Source organism: Telmatherina bonti, assembly GCF_933228915.1.
Source record: "Telmatherina bonti genome assembly, chromosome: 22".
Classification (NCBI taxonomy): Eukaryota; Metazoa; Chordata; class Actinopteri; order Atheriniformes; family Telmatherinidae; genus Telmatherina; species Telmatherina bonti.
In genome coordinates this window covers 4,806,372-4,817,622 of record NC_136631.1, presented here as the reverse complement: position 1 = coordinate 4,817,622, position 11,251 = coordinate 4,806,372, and the positions used below count along the sequence as shown (strand labels likewise).

At 43.6% G+C, this 11,251-nt stretch overlaps 1 protein-coding gene across 1 annotated transcript; it reads left to right on the top strand.

Moving 5' to 3' along the window:
* Nucleotides 1–6,966: 6,966 nt before the first annotated feature.
* Nucleotides 6,967–8,761, top strand: gsc (goosecoid; the record flags this gene model as incomplete). Its single annotated transcript, XM_079262297.1, has 3 exons — nt 6,967–7,279; nt 7,576–7,835; nt 8,618–8,761. The coding sequence occupies 3 exons, from the start codon at nt 6,967–6,969 to the stop codon at nt 8,759–8,761; spliced, it is 717 nt and encodes a 238-aa protein (XP_079118423.1).
* Between the last annotated feature and the right edge of the window lie 2,490 nt (nt 8,762–11,251).

Sequence of the window (11,251 nt, the reverse complement as noted above, 5' to 3'; positions counted from 1 at the left end):
GAAGAGGGTCTCTGGTCAGATCTGGGATCATTTAGACGTGTATGAAGCTTTTTTTTTTAGCATATATCTACAGTTCAGATGCAACAGATCTGTTTCCTTCAGTGGGTCAACTACAGATGTTTAAAAGTAGCATGTCGAAGGAAACTTCACGCTCACATGGAAGACTTGGGATTCCTCTAAATCCTGGACATTGTTCACATCTTCAGTCCAATGTGGGAAAGAAGTCAGTTTTCCATCCTTCCACCAGGAATAATTCAGATTCCTCTTCATCAGAACTGTGAGCTTTAGCCACATTTTTAGGCTTTTTAGACCAGAGATTGTGAGTCCTGGTCCAGAGGGGCCGAAGTCCTGCAGGTTTTAGAAGTTTTCCACATGTCTGCTTATCATCCGTCAGGTTAGCTGCAAGCTTAAACCTGCAGGACGGTTTAAAGGTAAATATAGACTACCTACATGAGTTCTGCTCTGTTGCTTTGTGCTGACTTTACAGAAAACACATGTATGTGCACATGTGCACCACACGTGCAAACATGTGATTTTGGAATGATTCAGTGTGATCTATATGTGAAGATCATGGGAATCCCATGTAGTCACATGGGAATGACATGGAATTTACATGTTGTTTTCAGGTTGAGTCGGATTGATAGTGATGAGTCAGATTTATGACGACGAGTCGGATTTGTGTAGACGAGTCGGATTTGTGTAGACGAGTCGGATTTGTGTAGACGAGTCGGATTCGTGTAGATGAGTCGGATTCAAAGTGTTGAGTCAGACTTGTGTTGGATTCACAGAGATGACTCGGTAGACGAGTCTAATCGAGTCCGATTCAGGTTTCCATTTGGCGTGTTTTTAAGTGTCCCTGAACAGATGCCGGTTTCTGTACTGAACAGAACTGCGGGATTAAATCAGTCTTCATGTTGGACAGTTTGTGGAATATACCTGAGATATAAAATATCTTTTTCATGGAGATTTTATTGATGGTTTTTATTGTTGCTTTACAATGAACACTCACAAACTGTTCTGAAGGTACTGTACGGTGCTTGTCCTGGAATTATCACCAGGTTCACACTGGGGTGCCGGCCAGAGCACTTCTTAAGGCCAATCAGAGTATAACATGAAAACAGGCTGGAGACTGATCAGATCTTTCCTCTTCTCTTTATTTCAGGAAAGGTGGGGATGTATGGGATAAAGTATGTGTGGTTTCCTACACAAAATAGAATGAATGCAACCAACATTAGTGCAAATAAATATAAATATAGTTCAACACAAAGCAAATAAGGTAAATAAGAACAGCTTGGAGTTGCATGCCTCTAATTGCTTCAATAAAGAAACTAACACTAAAATAAACCCAAATAAACATAGCAGACAATGCTCTCCGACTAGTCAAGTTACCATAAATAGAACTATACGGCACTTCCTGTTGCACGCTCTTATTGTGAAAGTCCACGTGGGCTACTTCCGGTAGCGTGTTAGCGTTAGCTTCGCACAAACGCCGATAAAACATTACTTAAAGGTAATTAGAATGAATTTAGCACAGAAATAACTTCGTGTACATGGGATACAACTGTGCCGTGAACATGGGCAGAATTACATACAAATAACATACACACATGGCCAATTCACTGAGCTACAGGTAAAGGTGAGCTCGGTGGCAACTTAGCTGCACAAGCACGGAGTTAGCATGGTTTAATATGAACACAAATGAGCCCAATTATCATATGAAGTGTCAGATAAACAGTGGCCAGATAAACACCAAAGCAAGATGGTCATTACGCAGTATTACTCACCAGTCACTCACGCACACATCAACCCAACCAAAACTCAGGTCCCCACACCATTGTAGCCCACCTGTACACCAACTCTCTGCAAGTTTCCTAACTGTACGTCCCTCCGTGAGCGGACAACGCGACTTTAACCCTTAAGTGACCACATACTGACACTAAATATACCGGATTATAACAATAAAAATCATATTGGTGACTTTGAGGCCTTTTCTACACAAACTGATTGATAAAACTATAAAGTTGTCAGTATAATGGTCATTTTTAACTTTCTTTCTTCTTTTTGGGTGTTTCAGAGAAAAGGGGGATGAATTTCTTTCATCCTTTTCGTCGTGTGGCAAACAGAAGCTCCACAACAAACATTCAGACATTTGGGATGATGTTTGAACAGGAACAGACTTGTGAGTTATTAGAAGAGATGAAGCTGGATGTAAATCTGACTTTTCCACATGGCAGCGGTGAGGACATGTTAAAGACATGTTAAAGTGGTGTGTTGAGCCGAGACAGAGCCGAGGCTTCAGTCCGAGCTTGTTTTGATAGAATAATTCCAGGTTTCATTATGTTGCTGCCAGCCTGCAGAGCTCATTTGAATTTCTTATAATTCCAAAGTGTGTTAAGTAGCACCTCAGTGAAAAGAGGGGGAGGAGGAGAGCATGTTTCAGACCTTCTAATGTGTAAATGTGTTTTTGATTCTTGTCGTGACACACTGTTAGAGTGTGTGTGTGTGTGTTTCCCTGATCCCGCCACATGACCGGCTGCCTGTAATCAGTAATTACCAGGATTGGCTGATGGATTCTAGTTATAATGAATGATTGATGACCGCTGAAAGAGAGCGGCCGGGCCATTTCTGTCCTCTGACAACATGATGTTAGCGCTGAATTGAAACCATTTAAGTAGAAAATGACTGGACGCAGGACGGGCTCAATAGCAGGTACCATGCTGCCATTTTGAAAATGGACACGTTTGCATTCATCCCTCTTTGAATAGTCTGTATGTTGATGTGAGTCCTGAAATGTGAGCTGCCGCTGCAGCCCACACAGCTGCAGGAAAACACAGACCTTAAAGCTTAAAGATCCAAAACAGCACTTGGATTTGTTTGGGTTTCCATCTGAGAGATGGGCAGTCAGGTTTAAAGCGTAAAAACCTCCATCATGTGGACGTTTTACACTCCGGCTCCTGGTTTTTACTCCAACTATGTTTTACTCTGCACTTATTCTCCTGGATAAACACAAAACAGTCGCATGTCAGAACCCAGCAGCCATGAAACCATCAAGTTCTCATTTCTGGACAAATTCAGCCTGAATGACTGTTTTTGTTGTCGGTACGACGACTCAGACGAGGTGGAAAAATGAACATTATGCTAAAATATTCCATGTTTTGTCTGTTTTTAGTGGAAAAAGGAAGAAATGAATCTGTTACAACGGTTGTGACAGACTGATGACGGTTTAACGTCCAGCTTGTCTCCACATGCGACAAGAAACGGTTTAAAAAGTTCCTCAAAGGAGGAATTTCAGATCGGTCTCCGATCCCTCAGCCGGACCAGAACCACCATCCATCACCAGCGGATCTGCATGAACAAGTGTTACCATGGAGACCGACAATACAGTCACATTCAGCGACGTAGCTGAGCAGAAACACGGGAACCTGATCGATGTTAACCAGCCGACTTGGACTCGGACCATCACAGACCTGGACTCTGGTCCAGACCAGCAAGATTCCAGATCTCTGTTGGGAAGGAAAACTAAAAAAATGAGCATCCAGACTATTTTTAGCCCGGTTCTGTCATGGTACCGGATCGGATCAGGGTTCTGCTGCTTCTAGGAACATCCATGATGATGAAGAAGCACATTCTGCTGCACCACAGCCTGAGGAAGAGAAGTACCTCGCTCTATTTCTCTAATATATTAATGTATAAATATATGCCAATATGGCCGTCTCTAACTTATTTCTCCTTTTTTCCGCAGGTCTTCCTGAATAAGTGCAGTTGTACATGTTGATCTGTCTTTCCTGTCCTCTCCACCCCAACCAGCAGAGGCAGATGGCTGCCCTCCCTGAACCGGGTTCTGCCGGAGGTTTTCTTCCTGTTAAAGGGGAGTTTTTTCCTTCCCACTGTCGCCGCGTGCAGCTCAGGATGGGGAATTGGATCCAAGTCATGATTCGATGTAATCAGTTGGTTTCTATTATAGGATATGTATGAACTGGCTTGAAATGGTGTGGATGTAAAGTGTCCTGGGACAACATTGTTGTGAAGTGGTGCTGTACAAATAAAGTTGAATTGAATTCTGGTCTTGGTTCTGGTCCGACCTGGAACGGACCTGGACTTCTTGTGGGGTTTTATCTTTGAAATATTCCCTGGTATAAATAAATCAGATGAAATTGAGCTGGAAAACAGTGTGGATGGTGTGCCTGTGGATTCCTGACAGTGAAGCTTCATTCCAACCTGCTCAGATTAAAGCTGCTGGTTTAGTTGTAGTTCCGCCTTCAACCAGCAGGGGTCGCTGCAACCAGAAACCCTTTAACCTCCATCCTGACTGTTTATGTTTCCACATGTCACCATGTTTACTTTGACATTTTTATTTCTGCACATTGAAGTCCAGCTTTCTGATCACGTGATCGCTGGAGCAGGAAGAGACTGATCCGGGTTTTGGAGACCGGGTCCAGATCAGAAACAGGTTCTGCTGTCTTCTGGCTGCTTCCAGCTGACCCAGTTAGGCCTGGAGGGGAAGGAGCAGATTTCAGAAGAAAAAACACTAAATTCAGCTGGACCATCAAGAAGTTCTAGACTTCCAGAACCGGGTTTTCCCGCGTCCCGTCCTGTGACGTCAGACAGGTGTTTTCACGGCTCGATGGGGGACCTTGAACGCAGCACGGTGGATCCACGGAGAGAAAATACAGAACTGTAGTCCACGAGGCCCGTGTGTGTGTGTGTGTGTGTGTTAGAGAGAGAGAGAGGGGGAATCTATCTATCTATCTATCTATGTGGTGGAAATGGCGCATCTTTGCGCTGCGCGCGCGCGCTGATTGACGCTTCTATTCGCCGTCACGCCGTCTGCTTCCTGACCCGCTGCTTTTTCTGTCACTTGCAGCAGAAAAGAAGAAATAAATGTGGAAATAATAACAGCATGTGAAGCTCCAGGTTTTTTATTCCTGACTTACAGAAAAGCTTTTCCACAAAGAGGCGCGTGCACGTCCGGGAGAGAAGCTGGAAGAAAATCAGGAATTAAATCCGCTTCTCTGAAAACAAATAAATATCTGAATATTGTTTTTTATCAGCAGCAACACACTTCATATTTCTTTTATTTGATACATATAAAATGGAATAAAACCCTGAAGGATTTAAAGTCCGGATGAAAAGAAGAGGACCGAACCGGACCGGTTCCGCTTGTTTGCGTCTTCCCACGTGCACGGACCCGCGTCCATCAGACAATCACAAGCAGGTCAGAAATATTGGTTTTATTAAATAAATACCTGAACGCAGCTTTAATAATATTAATAAACAATAAAAAGAATCAGAATGAGACAAAACAGAAGCATTAATAACAAAACAAACATTTAATTTCTGATTTATGGCTGAAAAAAACAAAAAACAAAACAAAAAAATGGTTTAATTTAAAACTTAAAACTGGAAAAATGTGAATCATTTTTTAAAAATCTAAATTTCAGTAAAATATATTTAAATCTGAAAAAATTCCATCTGATGTTTAATATGATGAGTTCAGGGTCACCAGGGTATCAGATAAACAGAAATACAGCAGGTTTGGTGTGGACGTGGGCTTTCCACAGTAAATCACGCCAGACCCGAAACGTCGCGCGTGGAAAACTGTGAAAAGAGGATTTTTCCTGAGAGCTGAAATGTTTCCTGACAGGATGAAACGGAGTCGCGAGACTTTTCCCTCCTGAACAGAAACAGGCAGAAAAATAAAACGAGGAGAAACTTCCAGGTTTTCTTAGAATGATGGAAAATCCACGCGAGTTTCAGTGAATTATTGATCATTTAACAGCAGAACTGATGTTTGTTCAGAAGCATCTCATGCTGCTCCTTTCCAGAGAAATTACATTTATTCTAAAACACAAACAAGAAACACAAAAACTGAAAGAAATTTATTTAAATTTGTTGGAAACAAAAAAAAAAAAGAAAAAAAAAAAAAAGAAAAATTTCTGATAAAATAAATAAAAAAATCTAATTTTTCATTTTTCTCCTGGTTTATTTCACAAGTTTTATTTTGTTTTAAACAGAGAAAAAATAAAAACGGATCGAGTAGAAGCTGAACTCTGTCCTCATCACACTTATCTGTCCGCGCGCACGCGCGCGTTTTTACACCCCATTGAGTCTTTAAATGCAATCAGTGGTTTCCATTAAGGCCTAACTGGGAATCCACGTCCCCCCCCCAGCCGATGATTAGCTGTAAATCTGCGGTGAATGGAGGTGATAATTGGGGGGGGGGCTCCCCGCGGGGCGCGAGCGGAGATGAGTCCCGGATATAAAACGCAGCAGTTTGGACATGAAATATGTTTCATTTACAGGAGGAACAGCAGAACCTCCAGACCCGGTTCTGGTCCAGCAGAACCCGGGTGAAGAGGCCCAGAACCTCCAGACCCGGTTCTGGTCCAGCAGAACCCGGGTGAAGAGGCCCGGGCGCGCGGACTTCCTGATGGCCTCGCCGACAAGGAAGTAATCAGATTACTCTGCAGGCAGCAGAAACAAACTGCAGATTATCTTAATTCAATTAATGCTCAATACACACATCTGCGCGCGCCCGCGCCGATCCCAGAGCAGCCGTGACGTCAGCGGGTATAAGAGCAGCCCCGCGCGCAGCTGGCCTCCCAAAACTGCCAGTCCGCGTGCTCTGGAGGAGCTCGCTCTGCGCGCGCTGACAGGAGAAACGTCACCATGTTCTGTTCCAGCTTAAGCTTTTAGATCCGTTCCAGACCGGACCGGACCAGTTCTAGACCAGACCCGCTCCAGATCAGACCCGTTCCAGACCCGTTCCAGACCGGACCGGACCAGTTCTAGACCAGACCCGCTCCAGACCAGACCGGATCCCTTCCAGATCAGACCCGTTCCAGACCCGTTCCAGACCGGACCGGACCAGTTCTAGACCAGACCCGTTCCAGACCAGACCAGGACTCCTTACTTCTTCAACCCTGAGCGGAGTCTGATCCCGTCCCGCGCGCAGCCGCGTGCGTGATGCCCGCCGGGATGTTCAGCATCGACAGCATCCTGTCCGGACGGCCCAGCTGCAAGGAGCCGCTGCTGCTGCACCGAACCGGTCCGGTGGTTCTGTCCGGCCTGGCGGACTCCATCTACAGCGACTACAGCGGACTGTACTCCGCGGCGCGCGGCGCGTCCCCCCCCGGGGTCCTCCCCGGGTCCGGGTCCAGGCTGGGCTACAACAGCTACTACTACGGCCAGCTGCAGGTCCAGGGCGCGGGGGGAGGACCGCCGTGCTGCGGGGCCGTGCCCGGCCTGGGCGCGCACCAGTGTCCCTGCATGCCCGCAGGTAGGAGCCGCACAGCGCGCGCTGTCTGAGTGTGCGCGAGCCCAACTTCTTCTTCTGGTTTAGTTTCCTTAAAAAGGAGAAAATTAATCAGTTTCTGGTAAAATGAAATAAAAACTGTTTTTCTGGATGAAACCTTCATCTGAGACCGGATCCGGGTCTGACCCGGTCCAGTCGGTTCTGTCAGAACCAAACAGAAATGATCCTAAACTTTAACAAGCTGCGCGCGCAGATTTCAGACAGAAACAACATTTTATTGAGGTGGTCTGGACCTGAACCCCCCCTCCGTCCCCCTGCAGGCTACGACGGTCCCGGTTCGGTGCTGATCTCTCCGGTCCCCCACCAGATGATGTCCTACATGAACGTGGGCAGCCTCTCGCGCACCGAGCTGCAGCTGCTCAACCAGCTCCACTGCCGCCGGAAGCGGAGACACCGAACCATCTTCACCGACGAGCAGCTGGAGGCCCTGGAGGGCCTCTTCCAGGAGACCAAGTACCCGGACGTCGGCACGCGGGAGCAGCTGGCCCGCAAGGTCCACCTCCGCGAGGAGAAGGTGGAGGTGGGTCCGAAACACATCTGCTGTTTTTATCACCAATTATTTCATCCTCAGATAAAAAAAAACAACCAAAACACAAAATTGAATTATTTTTATTATTTACTCCAGTTTATTTTTTCTTTACTGTAAATATTTGTTTTGTTTGTATTTTTGTTTTTAAAACAAAAAAAAAAAGAGAAAGAAATATTTTCGTTTTATTATCACCAAATGTTGCTCATATATTATTATAATGAATTAGAAACTTTAAGGGATTAATATTTAAATAAAAAAAAACAATTAGATGTCAGAAATATGTTTAAACACATATTTAAAACAATTAAAGTTTAACATCTGACAAAATCATAAATAAAAAGGTTTGAGTTTTTAAAATGAAATATATTCATATAGACATTTAAACAACAACAACAACAACAACAACAACAACAACAATAATAATAATAATAATAATGGATGTTAGATATGAAGTCTTCAGTATTATATCGATGAAATTTTAAATCCTAAATAATGTGTAATATCTGCAAATATCAGTTGTTTTTTTTTTTAAACTGGATTATAATTATTGTGATCATATTAATGAAGAAAAGGAAATAAAAACCAAGTTTTAATCATTTAAAATAAAAAGAAAAAAAAGAAAATATAAATAAATTTTATTTGAGTAAGAATTTTTTTCTGTTGGGAAAAATCTAATAAAATCAGTAAGTGAATGATATGAACACAGAGGAGTTTGTTTGGACCGGACCTGTTCGGAACCACAGCGGTTCGGTGACTGTCCTCGTGCTCTGCAGGTCTGGTTTAAGAACCGGCGCGCGAAGTGGCGGCGGCAGAAGAGGTCTTCCTCCGAGGAGTCGGAGAACAACCAGAAGTGGAACAAAACCAGCAAGACGGAGAAGAACCAGGAGAACAAACTGGAAGTGGACTCTGACAGCTGATGGACCGGAGGCCGCGAGCACGGCGCGTGCGTGGACCTGGACCCACGCCACGCGGGCGTGTGATGATGTTGCACAGCTGTAAATATCTTCTTCTTTTTATCAATGACTCTGTGACTTATTTATATTTAATTTAAGCTTTTTTTTAACGTTTGCGCGCGTGGCGGGGAGGCGGGCACGCGCAGGATGGGTGGGGGCACGCGCTGAACGTGTCATGTTGTAATAATAAATAAATTGTGACGTTTATGGATATTAAATGTTGTAAAGTGGAGCTGATGGAGCAGCGCGCGGGGTGCACGTGGCGGGAAACGGAGCGCGCGCGCGCTCCTGAGTTATTCTGCAAAAATAAGAAAAGTGACGTAACGTGACATTAAAGTATCAATGAAATGAATCAATACGGTGTGTGACGTCAGTATGTATGGGAGCCGCTCATTGGTCAGTTTTTATTTGTGGCCTTTAAAAATGTCCTGATGGTTCGGTTCGGTTCGGCCCGGTTCGGTTTGGTTCGGCCCGGTTCAGAGTGTTTGGGTTTTCCTGCAGCCTGAACCGAACGGAACCGAACCGAACTGAACCGGAGCAGAGCAGGAGAGAAAATGAAGCATCGTTAAATAAAATCTGAGAAAATTCTCCAACTTTACACATTTTCTCTCCGTATTTTATTGAATCACTTTGATGTAAATATGATTGTTTACTTGTTTATTTTAGACGTCATGACAAACAACGACTTTACAGCTGAAACATGAAAACAGAAACAATCCTAAAAGATAAAAAAAAACAACTGATTTACTGTTTTACAAACACTGAAGATAAAAGCAAAGAAAAATCCTTTCAGAGAAACGAGACGTCAGAAGGCGTGTTTACAGCCGTGTAAACAAACAAACAAACAAACGTTCCGGTTGGAAGAATCAGGAAGCGTTTTGTGAGTCGCTGCTGATTCCAGATCTGCTCCTGAAGCTGGAATTCTTCCTCCTGCCGCGACTTTCCAGCAGAATTCCAAACCAACGAGCGTGCACGTGAAACATGCATGTGAAACGCAGTAATTATTCTCATAAATGAGACTAAATTTATCAGAATGAAAAAACAGGAAATCTGAGTTTATGAGCCAGATAGCTGATCATCATCATCATCATCATCATCATCATCATCCTCCTCCGTGCACATCTGCAGCAGAGTGCGCAGGTGGTGGATGAAGATATGTGCTGGTTTATTCTTCACATTAAAACAGATTTTTTTCTGTTCTTTGAGTAAAACAAAGTTTATTTCTAAATATGCAAATGAGCCATTGCATCCTAAATGAGCTCATTTGCATAAACCAGGAGGAAATAATTAAATAATTCTTCCTGTATTTTGTCGACACATTTATTGATTGAAATGATTTTTAGTTGTTTATTAAATGGACAGACCTGTTGTTTTTATTCATCAGTACATATTTTTCCTTTTATTTAATTTTTCACTTCTTTTCCTCGAACCAATGAATTTATTTTTAATTTAAATGTTTAATTAAGACATAAAAACACATTAATGACAAAATTTAAATTATTCTGAAAGCTTCTCAAATAAATAACACGGATCACTTTCATCCTCCTGGGGCGTCTCAGTAACGTTTAGTCTCAGCCGTGTGTGTGTGTGTGTGTGTGTGTGTGTGTGTTTAGAATCACGCTTCCCTCCTGCGTCTGTTGCTCCGCCTCGTGGACGTCGTGCTGAAACCACGTCTGGTTTCTGATAAAACGATAAAACACACATTCAGCCTTAAAATGCGAACGTTCGTCTTCGTCTGGATGTTCCGTCGCTGAGGCCCCCCCCCTCGCTCTGCCGGGGCCATTTGGGAGGTCTCGGACCGCCGGTTGAACCGCTGTACATGGCGACCAACCAGTCACGTGGAAGTGTGTATTTATAGCAAAGTGGATGAAATAAGTAATAAAAATGTCTTTTGTTCAGACTGAAAAATAAAATCTAAATGAAGAAAAAAGAAAATCTGAAGATTTTAATGTCGAACAGAAACATGAAGAAACAATCCGGATGTTTTGCTGAAGGAGGCGTTCGCTGCAGTCGGGTCATTTCAGCTCCCTGTTGTCTGCGTTTTAAACTCTGATTTACCAGATTTAAATGGTTTGTTTCCAGTTTGTTTCCAGCTGGAAACGTTGGGAGGGAAAATCCTCCGTTTGACGTTTTCAGTCTGAACTTCAGACGAGTTTTACAGTAAAAAGTTCCGTTGGGGCTTCAGACTGCAGGCGGGAGCGTAACGGGGATGCTCGGTGCGCTTAAGGGCTGCTGGAGAGAAACTCAGGTTCACTTCTGGATTTTAAAAGGAAAAAACTCTTCTGAAGATATTTAGATGTAAATTCAAAGTTCTGTAAAATAAAAAAACATGAAATTTTTTAACAGTAATCAGAAAAAAAAGGTTTTTTCTCGCAGGTGTAGCTGCACTGATGGGGATGGGGTTACCATAGCAACCAGAGCCAAAACGACACTCCAGATCCAGTCTGACGGGTT